General features: G+C 44.2%; 1 protein-coding gene across 1 annotated transcript in view; it reads right to left on the minus strand.

Moving 5' to 3' along the window:
* Positions 1-21510, minus strand: part of Vps8 (VPS8 subunit of CORVET complex) — a 192890-nt gene that overhangs the window by 131224 nt on the left and 40156 nt on the right. Inside the window, exons 17-19 of the mRNA XM_050146426.1 lie at positions 21245-21334; positions 6535-6581; positions 1690-1912 (exon numbers count right to left, since the gene is read on the minus strand). Coding sequence (XP_050002383.1) covers positions 1690-1912; positions 6535-6581; positions 21245-21334 — 360 coding nt within the window. The remainder of the gene's footprint in view (positions 1-1689; positions 1913-6534; positions 6582-21244; positions 21335-21510) is intronic.

Consider the following 21510-nt stretch of genomic DNA (forward strand, 5'->3'; position numbering starts at 1 on the left):
GGGGGAGATGCTTGGAAGGAGGGGGAGTGAAACGGGAAACAGGGAGGAGGTGGTAATTTTTCAAATAAATAAATAAATAACAGGAATCCGGGGGGGGGGGACAAATAATGCAGCTTTCAAAATGGATGAAGGATGGACAAGGATACTGAAATAAGCAGCAGATAAGTTTATGCAAAGATCGTATTTTGTTAGGAAATTGCAAACAAAAATAGAAACGATATACCATTACAAAAAAAAAAAGAGTCATTTGGAACAGCATACAAGCTAGGACCTCAAGGACAGCTGGCACATGAGCCATAAAACAAAATGAACAGGACGAGTTGCATGGGCATTAGATGGTGAGGATGGGAAACTACATGGAAAAGGATGTGGTGTGGATGAACAGAGAGGAGAGAGAACATTTAGAAAAAGGGCAGGTGGCTAGCAGAATGAGGTCCTTGTCTTCTCTTCATTTGAGGGCTGTGTCATAACCACTGACCAAAGGACTGGAGGAGAACAGCTTGGCAGAGGCAGGCATAAGTAGAAAAACAAGAGGTATTGCTAGGATTTCCGCCCTGTCTCCTGAGTTACAGTCTCCTTGCTGTAACTGACACGTCTTCTACCCTAGCCCACTCTGCTCCCACCCAGCTGCCTAGTATCTTCACAAGATATCTAGCATCTATCGCAAGACAAACAGCAAACAAGACTCCTAACCCTGCCTCTCAGACTTGGACCGTTTGTCCTCCAGCCACCTCCAGGCGACCACTGCTCACCCTGTCCATGTACAACATCTTCACAGACTCTCATTCCCTCAGTCACACATCCTCACGCCAACTTCTGGTCTTACAAACATCAGAGGAAGCTGCCATTCTCCAGCACACTGCCATCCCTGGCAGCACAGTGGCTCTGCTGAAACAGCCTCATGACTCAGAACACGATGGGCAATTTTCCCTTGTGCTGCGAGCTCTGCTTCTTTTCACCAGGCTCCAGGCCTCTTCCCCTGTCATTTTAACACTCAAGGCAGAACCTCTTCTCCCTTTACAGTGGTTTTTACCTAAAACGATCTTCTCGTCCAAAATACATGTGTTATTGATTTCTTCTGTCTCTGAATGCCTTTTCTCTCTCTCTTTTTGAAAGAGAGTCTTACATATCCCAGACTGGCTATGATCTTACTCTGTAGCCCATAACTTGAACCTCTATCCTCCTGGCTTTGCCTCCACAACCCCAAATCCTGGAATAACAGATATGCACCACATCTCAGTTTTCCGATACCTTCCATCAGTCAGAAAGATTTCTATAGTTAGCCAACCTCAGGCAGCCTATCTCTACTATACTGTCCTGTTTGATTTGTAATGTAGCATTTGTTTTCAAATAATCTCTGGTTTGTTTACTTATCTTTCTGCTCGCTGCCAAACTTCTCTCCTTAAATTTAAGCTTTATGAAGAGACACTTGACAACCAGGATGCCTGAACTCTAGATAACACCCTCAGCCACAGCTGCCTGAACCCCACATACACCCTCAGCCACAGCTGCCTGAACCCCACATACACCCTCAGCCACAGCTGCATGAACCCCACACATACCCTCAGCCATAGCTGCTTGAACCCCACATAACTGGGGTCTGTGAAAGGCAGATCGAGGCCTACTGCTCAGGTAAACATGATCAGTGAAGGAACAGTGCTTACTCAAATGGGCAGACTGTCAACTCACCTGCTGAATGTCTAGGCTGGTGATGTCCATGTGTACAATGAGGGCTTCCACACTATCCATTAGCTTTTTGTCTTGGAAATGAACAATCAAGTCTTTCATGACCTGAGGTGTAATTCCCACCAATTTATCACTTAAAATATACGGCTCAAGGCACTCCAAAAACACTCCTTTTGACACTGAATTTTCACTTAATTTGTCGTACATTTGGCTAAATAAAAGATCCCTATAACAGAAAGAAAAAATAGTAGTTTTAGGAACATTCCAAATTTTATTTATCTATTTATTCCAAATTTATTTGTTAAATTTAGTCTAAGTATGTCACATCTTTTCCAAACTTCAATTTACATCACTTTAATAGAAACATTAACAATGTTTGCATCGAACTTTACATTGCAACACTGCACAAAGCAACCCTTCCCAACAATTCTTTTAGAAGAAAAAAAATGTTGCCAAACACAGTGATGCATTCCAGTAATCCTAACACCCAGAGAGCTGAGGCCAGGTGATTATCAGTTCAAGGCCATCTTGGACTAAACACAAAACTGCCTCAAAACAAAGAGGGCCAGAAAGATGAGTCAGTGAGTAAGGGGCTTGCCACCAAGACTGACAACCTGATCTCAGGCCCCACGGGGTCAAAGGAGAGAAATAATTCTGTAAGTTTTCCTCTCACCTACACACTCACACTGCAGCATGTTCTCCCCACTAAAATAAATACATAAGTAAGTATAAAACAAATGAAGCTGACCAAGTTCAGCTGCCTTCTGAAGAACACGCTGGAGATACCAGTGAGGATCCGAGCCCAGCTCTCTGGCCTACGGCCTGTGTTCAATGGTGGGGCAACTGCTTCGGAGAGCAGTAACACTGACAGTGGGTGGTTAAGCAGGAAGACTCGATGGAGGAAGAAAAGTGTCAAAGGACCATGTACCCTGCTCCAGTTTCCGGCACCTAAACATTCCCAGGGAGGTACAGATGAGCTTCATCTCCATCTCTGATCCTTCACTTCCCCAGGAAAACCACAAGTTAAGCAAACAGCAGAGACACCTCTGTGTGAAGGGCAGGGACAATGTTGACAAGACTGAGGCTAGACCACTTGGGCTAGGACCAAAGGACAAGAAAAACCAGGCTCAGGAATGCCTATCCATATCACTACCTCAAATAAAAAGGAAAAAGAATTCTACAACATGAAAATCTATTCAGCATCAGGAAGGAGATGAGAGGAAGGTACACACAGTTTCTCATCTGGGAGGAGATGAGAGGAAGGTACACACAGTTTCTCATCTGGGAGGAAATGAGAGGAAGGTACACGCAGTCTCTACACTTCGTCTTTATTCTCTGGGATGCTGACGTATTTCCTGCAGGGCTAAACGTCAGCCTGCTGTGTGCTATTTTCAGCTTCACCTCCTATAACAGAGTCCATTATGAATAACAGATAAGGTTCTAGTGGTGTCACTTTTACTAACACTCACATGAACGGATATGCTTTAGAGAGCTTTTTTTGCTGCAAACGAATAAAATAGTTAAACTCATCTTACACATTACCACTTTTATAACTTTTTTTTTAACATGAAGAACTTATTTGATAATACCTGCAAATTCTGAGAGGAAAGAGAAGTGGACATCGTCAAAGAAACAGACTTGCCGATTATCCACACTAAGTACACCGAGCCAGAGCCGATATCCAAGGACTACTGTGTGTCCACTGGGTTTCCTCAAGTACTGCTGGCTCGGCTCCCATACGATCGAGTCATTGAGCTTAATCCCTTTTGATCCTACCCACAGTGATGAAAGCCTAGTGTGGCCAGCTTCATTACACTTTGCTGAAATATAATCCAATACTGCACCCATCTTTACATGATTTTTACAATTATGATTACTTCACATGGGCAATAAAACCGACATTAATTCTAATAACATGATACTTGAAATGTACACAAGTTGCTCCTAGGGGGAATCTCAATGGCATGAGTCCTTCTCAGAGAATACCAGTTTACAGAGATGGGAAGTGACACACCCTCCCTCTGCTCTAGCAAGCCTAAACTACCTACCGCTGTGACTTGATTATCTGTGGCATCTCTAAAATGTACAGATTTAACACTACATATTCACCTCTAATACTCTAATTACCATGTCTGAAACGGAAGGAACCTGCCAGATAGATGGCTTAGGAATAAAGAATCAATGCTGATCAGACAGCTTATTCTATCCTTCCCCTAAGCTCGGGACTAGACAGGACCATAGTCCAACTGAAAAGAAAGCCAGATGGGAAGAAGCTAAATATAGAACAGCTCAGCCTCAGGTCTTTGAGCCACAGTGGTGATGCTGCCCTGGCCCTCCTGTGGTTGCTGGACCTTAAAAAGCAGGCCAGGACCAGACCAGGAGCAAAAGAAAACAAGGACGGACACGTGGGACCCTCACCCAGCAAAAGCTGGACGGAGAGAGTCTAGTTTTGAGACTCGGGTCCTGTCAGAACAGACAACGAGGACCTGTGCACGTGAGCCAAGGAGGAGGAGGGAGGGCTGCGAAAGGACCAGACATTCCTCTGTGTACCAGGTATACCATGACCCGGGTATTCCTCTGTGATATTCCCAGTGACAAACACTGTTTACCCTGGCACAGCCCAGAGGAAAACACGCTGAGGTATCAGAAAGAAGGCTGCTGGAGAGGGGTTGGTGGGAGCCAGGGGTAATAATGGGGTTCCAACGTGAGAGGGGGAAGAGCTCCAGCTTTTCTTAACATGTTCTGGTTTAATGAGAAATCCCTGATCTCAGGCTAGCTGACAGATTGGAGAATATTTTCTTTTCAAATCATACATACAAGAAATGTTTATCTACAAAACATTTTTGGGAATAACATGAAATGTTTCTGGCAAACTTTTTACCCCATCTTGTCTTTCATTTTACAACTGTTGGGGTCATTTTAACTTCGTGTCACTATGAGAGCACTCAGAATTCCAGACAGTGAGCACAGTCACCTCTGTCATTCAATTGTCAAGTATTAAAGAGCCACTGGGCACCAGGCCACGCTTATTTATATGAGACGCATATCCTTCTATGATCAGAACTCTCTCAATGTGAAGAGTCGGGCCGACCGCAGTATCTAACACCATTAGGAAGCCTCTTTACCTACGCTTCCTGCTCCGGAAATGAGGCTAGCATTGCCTCTCTGAAGTATGAGAGTTAAAGAAATCAAAATATATAAACCTAAAACTACTAAGGTTGTTTTAAAAATTAAAAACATAACTAGCAAGAAACTGAGTGTGAAATGGGGTAAAAATAACACTAAGTCGGGAAAGGAGTACATAGAGGGCCTAAAGAGCATCATGGCACTGAGACTCCTCAGGTCTTCACACCTGAAGAAACTTCTCACTCAACACTGACTTATAAGGAGGAAAATGTACAATACAACACTGTCAACAATATCTCTGCTGCGGGCACAGTACGTGTCACTGACGACAGCTAAAACACTGGGGTCAATTTAAGCCATGAGGGCACAGGAGCTAGGGTTTCCTACAACTCAGTCAAAATCAGACGCAGCAAACGACTGTCCCTAAATAGCCTTCACTTCCACTTCCACAGGAATCTGGTTCCCAACAGACGTGTATATTCATAAGTCACATGAATGCTGGTAGGGTTATAGCTGTGCATGAATTATATACTCATACATGACCTTTAGCCTTAGCAAGTGGTCTTAGCTACCGGCTAAGACAAAGAGCACAGGAGCTAGACTCCTGCGCTGAGAACCCCACCTTTGCCCCAACAGTGCCTGTGTGAAGCGGACAAGTCTCTTAGTCACTTGCTACTGTGGAACATCATCTATAAAATAGAAGAGATACGCTCAGCCCATTGCCGTACACATTCACAAGGTGCTACAGTTAGAGACACTGATGCAAAGGACCTAGGTGCATGGCTATTACAATGAGTGTTGAAGACTATGAACTGGCTCATGGTGGAAATTAATAAAGTTAATTCTTAAACCTAAAAAAAAAAATCTAATCCAGAGTTTTACTCTGACTTTGTTGTTAAATAAAAAAGCTCTGAAAAAAAAAGTAAATTAGCAAAATGAACCTAGCCTCTTTTGAAAGACATGAAATATTGCGGTGAGTGACAGCCCGTAAGGGTTGTATCACCCTGCAGAGATCCACAGCTAAGCACTGGGCCTAGCTTCCAGTCCAAGAGAGGGAGGAGCGATAATATGCGCAAAGGGGCCAAGACCATGATGGTGATACCCACCGAGACAGCAGACCCTGGACAGATAGCAGGAGAACCTGCATAGGACCAAACTAGGCCCACTGGATGTGGGCAACAGTTGGACGGCTTGGGCAGTCCATGGGGGCACTGGCAATGGGGCCAGGATCTATCCCTAGAGTTTGAGCTGGCTTCTAGGAGCCCATTCTCTTTGGAGGGATCCCTTGCTCAGCCTAGATAAGGGGGGGAGGGCCTCGATTCCACCTCAAAGTGATTCTGCCTCAAAGACTTTGTTGACTCCCCTTGGGAAGACTTACCCTCTCTGAAAAGTGGATGGGGGTCTGGGGTGGGGGCAAAGTGGGGGGAGTGGAGTGGGAATGGGAACCGAATTAGCTATGTAAAATGAGAAAAAGCTTGTTTTAAAAACATTAAAAAAGTTGCATCACCCCATGTGATGCCTTCCCTTCTGTTTCGGCCGCACAGGAGCACAGATGATAAACCACAAGCTTCTGCTTGGGAAAAGTTCATCGTATGAAGGGTCTGAAAATGAGAGAATGAAGTTGTGCAAATTAAGAAAAATTCTAGTTAAATCTATAGAATTCCTAAGTAAGACACTACCTGGGTCGGGAAAGACTCAAGCTGATGGGCAATGGGTACTCACTTTCGTTGAAGCAGAAGGCAGTAGTCCACTATGATGGGCACTGTGTCCTGGAAGATAACATAAAACAGAATCAGCTCCCCGACCCACAGCCACTGGGGAAGCAAAGGTCGGCGTTAGGTGCTGGGAGACTCCTGGGATAATACAACTTTGGACCTGAAGTCCACAAGCAAACCTGCACCCAAAATTCGAGGGTAGGAGGTTTTTTTTTTAAAGACTTTATTTTTGTTTTATACTCATGGATGTTTTGCCTGTGTGCGCACCTGTTCACAACAGGCATGCAGCCCATAGAGGCCAGAAGAAAGCATCGGATCCACTGAAGTTACAGACATGTGTGAACGACCATGTGGGTTAGGGGAATCAAAACCAGGTCCTCTGGAAGAGCAGCCAGTGCCCTTAACTACTGAGTCATCTCCAGCCCTCTGGCCAAAAAATGTTTAAATCCATTTTGGGGTATTTACTGTAGTTATGTAACAGAAGGAGAGGGCAGCAGTGGGCAAGAGAGGAAAGCAGTAAGAAGTTGAATTAAATTTGATATAAACATGAGAAAATAGTAAAAGTTTCTATTTATAGCATTATTAAGTACAAGCTTATAGAGTTTACAACGATATTAAAATAAATAACAGACATCAAATTGAAAATATATTTAGTGTTGATGGTGCTTCAAGTGACTTAAATTTACCTATGTTTTTGCTTACATTCTAAACTAACTTTATAGTTGATTTAACTTCTCAGTTTTATATTTCAGAGTTCATCATGTATGGCCTCATATAAAGTGGGTGGCGACTCATAATTGTGCCTTTTTCAAATAGCAGCTCATTACGGCTGGAAACTAACAGTCTGGGCTTGCTGTCGTCTCTCATCCTCAGTATAGGACACCTACATCCAAGAGACCTAGAACCAGGCAGAAAAGCAGTCCCATCAGAGCTAGCGGACCGCACAGAACACAGTTCACACTGGACACAGGTCACAGCGGGAAAGCCTTCTTGCCAGAGGGAAGATTTGAAAAGAGCCTGCAATCCTGATGTGATCACAGGGCTGTCCTTGGCCTATCCCCGTTCCTTGTCAATATCCCTCAGGACCAGATTTATAACTTTATTTAGACTCTTCACAAATAGGACTTGTGGGCTGGTCAGATGGCTCGTCAGTAAAAGTACTTGTCACCCAGCCTACTGTCCTGGCTCAAACCCACATGGTGGAATGAGGGGCCTGACTCCTTCAGGTTGTCGTCTGATGTCCAGACTTGTACCACAGTACCTAAATGCCCACACATACACTCATGTGAGGTTTAAAACCAGGAATTAAACTCCCAGAGTCACTAAGCATTAGAGCTACATAGGATCTCAATGTTCTGGAAGAGAATACTGCAGGCTAGATAACTGGACTACTTAGGAATGCTGGGGGTAGGGAGGGATCTAAAGATACCGTTTAAAATACACTGAAAAGGGGGCTGGTGAGATGGCTCAGTGGTTAAGAGCACTGACTGCTCCTCCAGAGGACCCGGGTTCAATTCCCAGCACCCACATGGCAGCTTGCTGCTGTCTGTAGCTCCAGTTCAAGAGAATCTGATATCATTATACCAATGTGCATGAAATAAAGTTGTTGGGTTTAAAAAAAAAATACACTGATAAGGGTTAGAAATCTCTCAGCAGTTAAGGCCCCTAGTACCCACATTAGCTGGCATGAAAACTTCCTGTAATAGTTCCAAAGGATCCCACCCTTCCACTTCCATGTGCACCTACACTCACTCACAGACACACACACACACACACACACACACACACCCATGTATTTGTGTCTGGGTGTGTGTAATACATACGTCATAATACATCTTTTAAAATTACATAAATAAGTAAAATACACAGCCGGGCTCTCACAAAAGAAAAAAACAAATGGGTCTGAAGTGGTGGATGTGGGAGCCCACGAGGGTTATACAGTCAACGTGCAGCTGACAGATGTACTGGATTAATCCACAGGACGTAAAGACGCACACTCCACCTGGAGAACGCTTTTGTGCAGAGCTGCGGACGCACCTGTCCTTTGGATAAGTCACTGTCCATTCTGTAGAAATCCTGTGAAATCATGGCATTTCTCCTTTCTATAGGGTCCCAACTGACTTTTCCTGTAGGACAACTGGATATCTCCCCCACACCATGAAGCCATGGTGTAAAAAGGATTCAGTCAGGTCCTTGCTCTCGTAGCCAAAATCTACACACACACTTTCTTTATTGACAGTAGTCACTGATAAGAAAGAAGCCTTGTACAGAGGTAATAAGGTGTAATCTACTGGTCTTCTGCTCTGACTTAGCAGGTATTAATATTCTGTCTTTACCCTTTACCTTGGTTTTAACTAACATAGGATCATAACCCAGGAAATTAACTGTTTATACAGGAAAAAGGCTAAAACTAGCTTCATAGAGAAAAATTCCCACCTGGGCACCCTGCTGGAGCAAGGTCCCCAGAAGAGATTCCTTTTAACTTACCAGCTAGACGCTAATGCAAATCAAGCCCACAGGTCAGTGTAGCTACCAGTGTAGCTGTGTTCCCAGTCGCAGGGGAACTTCACAGTCACGCCCACTCTGAACCATAAAGCACCTCCTTGCCAGGTCTGTGAAAATGCACACTTGATACTACTGTTGCCGCCTATGGGATTGTTAGCTTGTCTGTGTGCCTATGTAAACTGAAAGCTTTGAGGAGACAGATCACCTCCTTCTTTTTACTCTTGTGCATTATGCTTTGCCCTAATCCCCTTTTTACCCTGATGCCCTATGCCTGAAGCATTTACCCTTGTGCTCTGCCCTTATGTCTAAGGCCTTATGCCCTATGCCCTTGTGCCCTATGCCCTTGTGCCCTATGCCCTTGTGCCCTATGCCCTTGTGCCCTATGCCCTTGTGCCCTATGCCCTTATGCTCATCTCCCCCAAGGAACACAGAAGCATGCAGGTAAACATGCCTGCGTCAGTCAGCTATTCTACCCCTGAGATCCCGTTCCCAAGCCAGTCTTCACTGGGGTAGAGTCCTGTTCTGAACCGTGAGGGGTGCTGAGACTGGCACTCAGTAGCTTTCGGCAGAGGAAGACTGAGAAGCAAAGTGAGGCACCAGAAGTCAACCAGGTGGCACTGTAGGTCTGCTGGTCACAGAGGAGCCTGTGTTCCAATGCCATGAAGAAGCTTAGAGTGAGCAGAGGAACCTACAACTGGGATTCTTAACTATCCTGCATCCTCAATAGAAGGAAATTTGAAGGTGAAAACCTAGCTCCTGGCCCAGGGAGATGAGCAGGGAGGCTGTGCCTCAAGGTTGAAATGATGAAATCTATGCCCTGGCAATGCTGCAGCAGGCATGGGCAGCCCATGTATGGCGGTTCTGTTGAACTTGTCCAGTTGGGTTTCACGGTTTAAGTTGATGAGCATGACTGACCAGATCTCTTCCTCAAGAGGGCACCAATCTCATCACAGATGGTTGTGAGCCACCATGTGGCTGCTGGGAATTGAACTCAGGATCTTTGGAAGAGCAGGCAGCGCTCTTAGCCACTGAGTTATCGCCAGGTGGGATAAACTGTGCTCTGAGACTGTCACTAAGACCCTGGGAACAGACTGTCACTCCCTCCTTAGAATGGGAACGCCCAGGCCGAGAAATTAGCGTAGTGCTTTTGGGAAAAGGTGCGTGTAGGCCACGTGAAAGAACCGGGTTCCCAAGCTTCCCCAAGAAAGAGTAAGCATTGCCCATAAAGCCCCCTTAAAGATGTACTGAAAATAAAACATCTGAACATCTCATGAGATAATGTGCCAGGAATGAGTGCCACTGGGGGCTGCCAATGCCTATAGTAAAACCCTGAAACTTACCAGTTTCTGGAATCTATTTTAAAAACTACTAGAGGCAGAGAAGAAAAGGAGAACTCCCTTTAAAGTGTTCTTAGAAAGTAACACTGGTGCATTTTCCTTCCCTCATCAGTTCTATCCACCAATACAGACTTTAAAACAAAAGGGGGCACACACTTCTGTTTATCAGCACTGGGAATTACTAAGACACCCCATGCATGATTCCACGGCTGGGAAGTCGCTGGTGTGTCTACTGAGGACTTTCTCTTCCTAGTGTCGGAGAGAGCCAGCTGCAGTATTTGGGATAGAGGACATAAAAGAGGCAGGAAGAGGGGGAAGAGAGCAAGAGGAAGCAGAAAGTAGAAAGAAGAAGGAATACCAGTGTGTGCATGACCGGAATCCCAAACAAGAAAGTGAAAGCGCTGGGACACAGCCAGTAGCTCAACAGGGAACTCAATAATGTTTCCTGAAATAAAAACACTTGCATCTCCATCCTGAAAGAGCACACCACACACAAGAGGGAAATGGCCCGAAATGACACTTGGAGATGCAGTGGTTCTAAAAATAAAAGGCCAGGAAGTAAACCTGCCATCTGGGAGAGCACAAACTCCTCAGGCTAACCCTGATTTACCCCATGACAGCCAATGCCAGAGGTAACAATGTTTGCTACATCCTTAATGAAATGACCTCTCAATATAAAACCCAGAGATCAGCAATTTGAAGACACAGCTCTAGAATGCTGATCTCACAGACCTTCTTGAAAATGCTCCTAAGTACAGTGTTATCTAACGTCCTTCTCATTACACTTTCCCATTCCTTCCTTACACTATTACATGAACACTGGTACCTTCATCCTAAAAGAACTACAGGCTGCATTCTCCCCAACCAGTACCCTAATGCTGCTGTCTTGAACTTCATAGGGTACACAAGTGACAAGTGTGTTCTCCTGCGATAACAATGCAACCGAGCCAGTTCATGTGTTATTGCACCTGGATTTTCCCCGAACATAAATCCAAGAGGACAATTCACCAGGATGACTTATGTTAAAAAAAAAAAATAAGACAGTAGGAAAAGAGAGAAATTATAAATCAGAAGATACATACATCCAACAGATACTAAAAAAAGAACACATACAAAAATAAATAAATAGACAAACAAATAAATGGGGCACATCCATAGGCTGACAACTTCACAGAACTAAAAGATAATGAGATGACTGAAAAGCTAAAAATAGGAGGCTACTAAGCAGATGAATAAAACAGTATCAATTCATACTAAGAAAGTAAGTTATAAAATTAATTTAGAATCAAGACAAGAATGATATCAATATAAATAAAAGCATGAGTAACGAGACTGAAGAGATGGCTTTGCAGCTGAGAGAACTGGCTGCTCTTGCAGAGGACCTGGGTCCAATTCTAAACACCCACATGGTGGTTCAAAATCATCTGTAACCCCAGCTCTAAGGGATCTGACACCCTCTTTTGGCTTCTTTGGGTACTTCGTGCACGTGGTACACAGATACCCATGCAGGCAAAACACCCATGCACATAAAATATTTTTTTTAAAAAAAGGGAGAAACTTTGAAGATAAAATTTGAAACAATGAAATTTCATCAGGAAAACTGAGATGCTTAAAAAGAACCAAACAGAAATTTGGGGAATCAAAGACTAAAACACAGAAAAGAACCTGCATTAAAAACTTTATACACAGCCGGGCGGTGGTGGCGCACACCTTTAATCCCAGCACTCGGGAGGCAGAGGCAGGCGGATCTCTGTGAGTTCGAGACCAGCCTGGTCTACAGAGCTAGTTCCAGGACAGGCTCCAAAGACACAGAGAAACCCTGTCTCGAAAAACAAAAAAACAAAAAAAACAAAACAAAAAAAAAAACTTTATACACAGACTGGAACATTTCTGTATGGATGGGGAGGACTATTAGGTCCCACCTCTATCTCAGGCCCTGTTGGCAGCTTATGGCTGTGGGCTGTAGTACATCCCCACAATCCAGTGAATGCCCTACACCCAGGCCTGTGCAAACAGCCCTGATTAAACTCAGTGGGCTATTCAAAATCAAACAAGCAAGGGTATACTAGGAAGAAACGGGGTTGCAGAAGGAGACAGGAGAGGAATGGGGTAAGTATCATCAAAATAAATTATATGTATAAAACAGTAAAAAATTAAAATTTACTGTTAAAAAACTCAAGGTGGTGGTACACACCTTTAACCCTAGCACTCAGGAGGCAGAGGCAGATGGAACTCTATGAATTCAAGCCATCCTGGTTCATAGAGCAAGTTTCAGGACAGCCAGAACTACATAGTGAGATCATGTCTCAAAACCAACAAAACCAAACTGAACTAAACAGCAGAAAATATCACCAGAGACATGATCAAGCCCAAAATGAATTCCAGGTATAGGGACAACGTCAAGACAACAACACATAGAGATGTAAAAAAAGAAAAGGCAATTAATAATCACAACCCAGGCTTCCAAGAACTCTGCAAAATGTTCAAGACCCACTGAGGCAGAAGGCGATAAGATGAAGTCTTAAGGCATATACAAACACAATGTGAAAAAGTAGTAAAGACTTCCCAGACCTAGGGGAAAACATCCAAATCCAAAGACATTTAGATGTGACCACAGAAGAACCTAGTCACGGCATGTCATAGCAAAATGTCAAAAATGCAAAAGCTGAGAAATAATACTAAAAGTTATAAACGAAAAACTTCCAACCACACACAAAGGCAGCAACACTATCAGATCTGTCACCGACACCGAAAGCCAGGAAAACATGGATCCTGTCGATTCTAAACACTGAAAAGTAACCAACCAAGTTCATTCCATAAAGCCAAGCTCTCTCTTAAAACTGATGGAGAAATGAGTGTTTCCAGAACAAACTGAGGCAGTTCATGACAACAGAGCCAACATCGTAGAAAATTCTTAAGGGATACTCTATGCAGAAGATTATTCTGCCCACAAGGACCCAGGAGAGAGTGTATTTCACAAGAAAACAGATAAAAGAGCACGACAAGGCTGGAATCAATTAACCAGCAAACGAATGAGAAGGAAAAAACTGCCATTGGTTCACCCAAACAGAACCACCAACAAAACCTTAGGACATAGCAAAATCTACGTCAACAATTGTAGGCGGAGACTGCTCATTCATTTCCTGGCTGCCTAGACCCGAAATAATCACACAGAAACTGTATTAACTGCAATACTGTTTGGTCAATAGCTTAAGCATATTTCTAGCTAGCTCTTACATCTTAAATTAATCCAATTCTATTATTTTATATTTTAACATGAGGCTCGTGGTTTACCAGTACTGCCTCGCAAGCGTCTTTCTCCTCAGGCAGAGCTACATGGGGTCTCCCTGACTCTGCCTACTCTCTCCTCCTCTATCTGCTTGGAATTCCCACCTTGCCCTATTCTGTGCTGCAATAGGCTCAAAGTAGCTTCTTTATTAACCAATGGTATTCTAAGAAAAACGTCATCCTAAGAAGCAGGTATTTCCGACAGCAAAACAAGACAAGAACATACAGGTCATACACACAAACACAACAAAACACAACAGACAATCTCCCTGATGAACACACATGTGAAAGAGAAAAGTCAGACTGTCCCTGTTTGGATGTACCTGAAGGATCTCATGAACTCCACCAGAAAACTGCTAGATCGGATGATACTTTCAATAAAGTTGCAGGAGACAAAATCAAAGCACAAGACCAGTTTTTACACAAAGCAATAACAAATTTGCTGAGAAAGATAATAAAATAATAAAGAATAATAAAATTGCTTCACCCACCATTGAAGAAGAGAGGAAGAAACACAGCCACAGAGGTAAGCGCCTGCACAATGTAACTGAACGAGACAGCAGGCACTGAAGAAGTCTGCCATGCTCCAGAGCTGGCAGGATTAATATTATGGAGATGGCTATATCACAATACTAAAAGTGTCTGCAGGTTCAATAGAACCCCTTCAAAATTCCAATGGCAGGTAGAGGAAGGTAGAAACCTGAACATTGTATACTGACTCTAAAAGAAAAGTGAGGTTGCTGACAGCAGGCATGAGGCGCCACCTTCTGGCAGAACACAATTAGCACTACTGACATTTTAACTAGTTGGGTTAGTTTTTCTGTTTTCAATAATAGCTTTATTTTTAAAATTTGTTTTTCTTGAGGCAAGGTCTCACTCAGTAACGCAGGCTGGCCTTGCACCTATGATTTTTCTGCCTCATATTGCTAAGCAGTGGGATTAAAGACTAAAGTACAGCAAACCTAGACTAGACACTAACTCAAATGATCACCCAGCAAAGGAAGTCTTTTTAAAAGATTAAGTCCCGTGAACAGAGGGAGAAAGCCAGTCTCAGAACATAAAGCTATCATATGAAAATCCCAGGGGTCTGGAGAGATGGCTAAACTGGCAAAATGTTTGCCATGCAAGCATGAGAACTGAGTCCAATGCCCAGCACCCACGTAAAAGCTGGGCAGGGCAACATGTGTGTAACCCAGCACACCGGAGAGATGACATGAGAAACCCCGGGGACTGCTACCCAGTCGGTCTCCTCCAGGCTCAGCGAGAGGCCCTGTCTCCTCTCCACTAAGAAGAACAACTGAGGAGGACCCCCAGTATCCGTCTCTAGCTTCCACATGCACACACTCACACATGTGCACACGCAGAAGACAAAGCAGAAGCAGACAGACATAGACGGCACAGTCACAGACAGGAAGCAAGGAAGGAAGGAATGAAGAATCTCAATGCTAGGGGCAAGCTTCCTCTTATGGGTCGTTGGCCAGAAAGGCCTGGTGGGTCCCCCAAAACAACAGAGACTATGGCTACTGCTGTCGATTGCCCTTGGGAACTAGAAGGAAGACCTTACTGTACAAGACTCCCAGGTGCTTTGGTCCAGGACATGAAGAAAGAAAGCTGAAACTGAGCTGGAAGCTCCCTCCCTGTTGGCATTTCATGGTGCTGGAACGTGCTGTGCAGGCTGCTGGGGAGAACTGCCATCAATGGTCTCACTCAGCTAGTCAGTTACACTAGGGCCAGCCAGTCACGGTGTGCCCACTGGTGCGATTACGGGGCAAAGCAGCTTTTTTCTAGTGGAGTTGAGGCCTGCTCTACAAGAGGGAATTCACATCTGGTACAGTAAACCCGGGCAGGAGTCTGCTCCTAGTGAGGAAGTCACTTCTGCTGTTCGGCTAACTGGGCATGGTGTGACCACCTGTCAACTTCCTTCTACATAGTCACACTGATGCCAAAGCTCCTGCTGCTCTTGGGCCTAGTAAGAGATAGGTGGTGGTTACTGCAGAATCTCTTAGTTTACCTAAGTGATGTCAAACACTCAGTCCTGAATGGAGTATCTACACCACCTGCTCCCAAGCTCATCACAGAAGAGGCTCAGGAAGAATGTGAGGGCCAGAGGAAAGCGGGGGTGTCATGGGCCATTGTCTTCTAAGCATGGCCACTTCTCTCCTGAGCTCTCCACGGCTGCTACTACCTACACAAGATTGGCCCGTCGACATTCTGTCCAAGCATAGGAGAGGGTCTTCCTCTTCCTGCAGGTTTATGGGCAGTTTACTCTCTGATGTGGGGAGGGGTTTACAGGCTCTACTCCTCTTCGAAGATCTAAAGTTCAAGAAAGAAAAGACAAGGCATGCAAGTAGAAGGGGATGGGGAGAAAGAAGGGATGAGCAGAAGAAAAAGGAGACAAGATATGGCAGTGGGGTGAACAGAATCAAAACATAATCCATACAGGTACATGTATGAAAATATCATAATATGAAATAAAAATTAAAAAGACAATGTCCCTCCTAGTCAGAAGTCATCCTCCCTTTATTTGAATACATCTAACAATAGAAAGGCATTCATCCAAGAGCTAGTTCATCAGCAGGGCTTCATCTCACACTAAAATGTGCGAGCTCCTACTTTTCCCCCCTCATCTTCTAGACACCAGACTGGCCTCAAAATCACAACGCAATAAGGGAAAGCCTTGAACTGAATATCCTTGGGGCTCAGTCAGGCTCTTGCAACTCAAGAGTTACATTAAATCTTTCACCACATTCCACACCTTCTCCTGATCTCGCCCCACTCAGTCCTCTAGGACGCTGTGTGCTGCAGACAAGTCCACAAGGCCACATGTGACAGCCCTATAGGACACTGTGTAGACAGACAAGTCCAAAGGTCATCCATACATGCGCAGTGGTCCACTTACACATGCTGCTCTCACCTCAGCTGTGGCAGAGAAGCTTGCCCATGCAGCAGACCATAGTTAACACAGAGACTCCTAACTGGCAAATGCTGAGAGCAAGTGAGTGCCCAGCCCGAGGTGAGGCATCTCCATCATCACCTTCAAGGCTCAGTGGCACCATGAAGAAGAGACAGGAAGAACTTGGGAGCCAGAAGACAGAAAAGAGTGTTTTGGTCTTACTCGGCGTGGACCCTGTGTGCTGGGACTGGAAGGGATTACCCAGTTGCTTTCTCGTTAGATGCCAGGCTTGCTCGGAGGAAGAAAGTCACTGCCCATGCTGTAAACCTGGTCAGGAGCCCACGGCTCAGGAGGTCATGGGCCCTACCGGGGACTGAACAGACTGAACCCTTCTGAACTTCTTCACAGACGAAGACACACACATTGCTGAGGGCTATCAGCAGTTTATGTTGCTAAGGGAGGGGGAGGCACTCCCACCTATGCAGATGAGAGCAACCCTTACTCTGTGGGTCACATGAAAACAGAGTGAGAACTGGCTAGGAGAAGAAACTCAACAAGAGGGGCAGGGTGGTTAGGAGGGTACTGGGGTGAATACATATTAATTTAAAAAAATAGTTTTAAAGGCCTATCTAGCTGGATCTTCGGAATCTAGGTAATTTTCAGTACTGATTCTTGGTGCCATCTCTGACAGGCTCATCACTAAATCTTTACCTACACACTACTAATAAACATGGGGTATGAAGTATGTACACATGTGGAGATTATTTACGGGAGTGACAACAAACTGGTAGAAAAGGAGCATAGGATCTACACAAAGCTGTTTGGTGTCTGGCTTTGGACTCTGAAGTCTATGGCCGGGTAACTGAGGATCAATGCTCTTTCAGAGAAAATGAGGAGATCAGATGCTGGATACCAAGTGCTGTGGTAAGATATTCACTGAAAACTCCCAGCTTCACCCGGGCAGTAAAATGATGATACAGAAAAAAGAAAAAAGAAAAAAAAACCTTATATACAAAAGAACATTAAGAGAGAATCAATAGCAGGTCAAACTATCTCCTCTGTGTACGGGTGTTTAAGCCTCCACACTGATCCAAAGCTACTCACAGATGATTAATCGTGACTCCAGAGTGTTCATGAGAGCTAGAATACCTGGGGTTCTAATACTGGTTCTTAAGATGTGAGCAATTACATTGTAACTGTACAAGTCACACATGCTGGGCTCCCGGTGGTATACCTGTCACAAGCGCTGGGCTCCAGGTCTAGCTTCTCTAACACATGACATCTGGACTTTTCCAACTACGTTCTGTGCTCATGAGAACTGTCTTGTTCACCTGTGCAATGAAGCGCTCCAGATGTAAATCCCGAAGTCCAAATGTTTACACTCGAGTGCTGACTTCACTGTTTCCTAGCTCTGGGATCTGAATGGCTCACCTCGCCTCTCTGTGCCCCAATGCCGGCTACAAGGGTGAGCAGCAACCGCAGCTGCCCTGGAGAGTTCTGCCCAGAATCTCATGGCTCATGTGCATTAATGATGCACTGCCTTAATGCGGTCTACAGAGTGCTTGCTCACTGGTGGAGGCCTGCTGAACGATGGTCGAACCGTTAGGAGATACAGCCTGGTGCGAGCTTAATTAGGTCTCTAAGAGGAAGAATTTTTTTCCTCACAGGAGCCCATGAGAGCAAATTGCTTAAATGAGTCCAGAATCTTTGGAGCACTGTTCTAAGAGCACAACTCAACAATCAATCACACACACCCTACTGCTTACAATGCCATTTACCACAAAGCCCTCCCTGAAGTCAATCAGATACCAGTGCTATGTTCTCAAACTGCAAAAGAAAAAAAAAGGTAAGCTGAATGAATCTATTTGCCTTTATAAAGTAACTAGCTTTAGATTTTTTTCATAACACTAAATAGATTAAGACAAAGGCTTTGTGATGTGATAGAGTCTGTCATACGATGTCCATTAGCTGTTTAAAAACCAGAAGATTAGATGTCTACTAGAATTATTTTGTGCTGGTTTGAAAGAAAATGGCCCCCAAAGGAAGTAACACTATTAGAAGGCATGGTCTTGTTGCCGTGGGGGCGGGCTCTGAGGTCTCCCTTGCTCAAGCTTCCCCGGTGTGACTTTCAGTCACCTTCCTGCTGCCTACAAGATGTAGCACTCACAGCTCCAGCACCACATCTGCCTACACACTGCCATGCTCTGTCATGATGACAATGGACTGAACCTCTGAAACTGTAAGCGAGCCCCTCAATTAAATGTTTTCTTTGTAAGAGTTGCTGTGGTCATGGTCTCTTTCCACAGCAATAAAAACCCAAACTAAGTTATATTTTTATTTTAAATTTTGAGATGGCCCCATGGAGCCTGTTGCACTGAACTTGCTACACAGCCAAAGATGATCTTGAGTTTCTGATTCATCATTGCCTCCCCCTCCTGTGTGCTGTGTTTATAGGTGTGGGCTACCTCACCCAGTTTGTGTAACACTACGGCTCAAACCCAGGACCTGTACTTGCTAGACCAGCACTCTACTGGGCATAAAGCCAGCCATACTTAATTCATTCCTGCTCTTTGTGTTTTCTTTTGTTTGCTCTGAACACTGCACTACAATGGCTGCTAAGCACCGGCTCTGAAGTCAGGGACTGATTCAGACCTGAGTTCAGGCTCTACCTCAGTGGCAGTAACTATGTCAGGAAGTAACTTAACCTCTAAGCTTCCTTGGATAAAAAGAGGACAAAAATGATACCTATACTTCATGGAACTGTGAGACCTCAATGAAATCAAAGTCATACACTTTGCATGCTGTCTGGCTCATGCAGTATTTGCTCAGTGGATCTTTGTCGATGATCGTTGTTTTGTTTGCTTGGATGGCTGGCTGGTTAAACTCTTCAGTACTTTTAGAAGGAAAATCTGATCTTGCTCTCCCCCAAAGTCTTGGCAGTCTTCTAGCATCTAACTCTGGGTAAATACCTCTCTCCATGTCTACAGATGCTGTCATTTACAAACTATTATAGCTTGAATACAAAATGTCACCCACGGGTTCATGTGTTGAACACTTGGTCCCCAGCACTGTGTTATGTGTGAATACATATGTCTGTCTCTGCCCACTTCTCAATTAATTTCTTCCATATTTCCCTAACGGATGATTCTTTTTAACAAAACACACTTTCAGTGAATATCATCTCACTACCTCTTGGTGAAATATGCTCTTATAAAAACATTAAAACTGCCGGGCGGTGGTGGCGCACGCCTTTAATCCCAGCACTTGGGAGGCAGAGGCAGGCGGATCTCTGTGAGTTCGAGACCAGCCTGGTCTACAAGAGCTAGTTCCAGGACAGGCTCCAAAGCCACAGAGAAACCCTGTCTCGAAAAACCAAAAAAAAAAAAAAAAAAAAAATTAAAACTGTCTTTTCAATCTACACCCCATGGCATATTTTTTATTACTGTATGTGTACATATGTATACAAAATATAGGGGGCACAGCATGTGCCATGGCTTACAAGTGGATGTCAGATGAGAAATTTTTGGAGTCAGAACCCGTGGGATTTAGGGACCAAACTCAGGTTGTCAGGCTTCCACTGCAAGTGCTTGTACTCACCGAGCCACCTCAACTGCCCATAAAACACCAGGGCATACAAGCTATTCTTCCTAAGCCATTCTCTCTTTATTTTGCTATGTGGTTTCCTCATCACAGTTATTTCAATAAGACGACTGACGGAAACCATTTGTGACTTAAAATGCCAAAAATTTACCACCTAGGTCTTTTTAGGAAAATCTGCTATTCCTGATACTCAAATATTTACTTAAAGAAGACTTGAGATTGGATAGGGAATGTGATTCAGTGCTAAAGGATTTGCCCTGTGGGGCTGGAGAGGTAGCTCAGTGATTAAGACCGCTGGTTGTTCTTGCAGAGGACCTGAGTTCAATTCCCTGAACACACATGGTGGCTGGCAACCACTTGTAACTCTGGTTCCCTCTTGAGTCATCTGATTCCATGGGCTGGCTCATTGTACACATACATACATGCAGGCAAAACATTCATACTCATAAATAAATCTTTAAAAAATAACGAAGTATTTGCCCATAGGTGAAAGGCCCTAGATTTGATACACACACACACACACACACACACACACCACAAAATACAGACAGCTACCACTATAGGGGTTTGTTGTAAACAGACTTAGAACAAATATAACTGGAGATCACTGGAAATAGGAAAACCAACATAATGCATATGCAAATCTTTAAGCTGTTCCTCGGCTTGCATTTTCATTAAGTTCTAAGATAATCTAAACATCTTTCATTAGCATATTTTATAGACTAGAATATACACGGATATTTTTATTTTATATGTATATCTTGAGTCACAGGTGTTTGGGAACTAAATTTAAACCTTAGCAGCCCACTCCCTCCGAAACAACCCTAGTTAATATAAATAGGAGCCGTCAGCAATGGCAGCCACAGTAAGGTGTCAAGTCACAGGTGTGTCCCTTCACACAGCAGCGAGCAGCAGTTCACTTGTCTCTTCCCATCTACCAGACACTTCTTCAAAATTTAGTCTTGTACGATTTCCCTGCAAACGCTGAAACTAGGCTCCCATCTCTAAAGGATGCTTAAGGGCCAAACCTGGAAGCCAGGTCGGCTAGGCCGAGGGGATGCGTGAGAGCAGCTGCAGCTGGCCGGCGGGCATACCTGAAAGTGCTGCTCCATCACCTGGATTTTCCCCTGGTCTGGGCATTTTTTCAGAGCCCGATCTGCATAATGGAACAGGATCTCTACCATCTGTAGGAAAAATAGCTTTGTGTCAAAATCAAAGGGTACGGCTACATTTGTTCAACATTTAACATGCATTGTTAAGACTGAATTATGCTTTATCATTGTATTAGAAACACAGTTGGGATTTCAGTGGCTTTATTCCCTAATGCTCTCAGATGAAGGGCTAGCATTAATTTGCTAAT

Source organism: Alexandromys fortis, unplaced genomic scaffold (assembly GCF_014885135.2).
Source record: "Alexandromys fortis isolate MF-2015 unplaced genomic scaffold, M_Fortis_MF-2015_v1.1 scaffold_56, whole genome shotgun sequence".
Taxonomy (NCBI): Eukaryota; Metazoa; Chordata; class Mammalia; order Rodentia; family Cricetidae; genus Alexandromys; species Alexandromys fortis.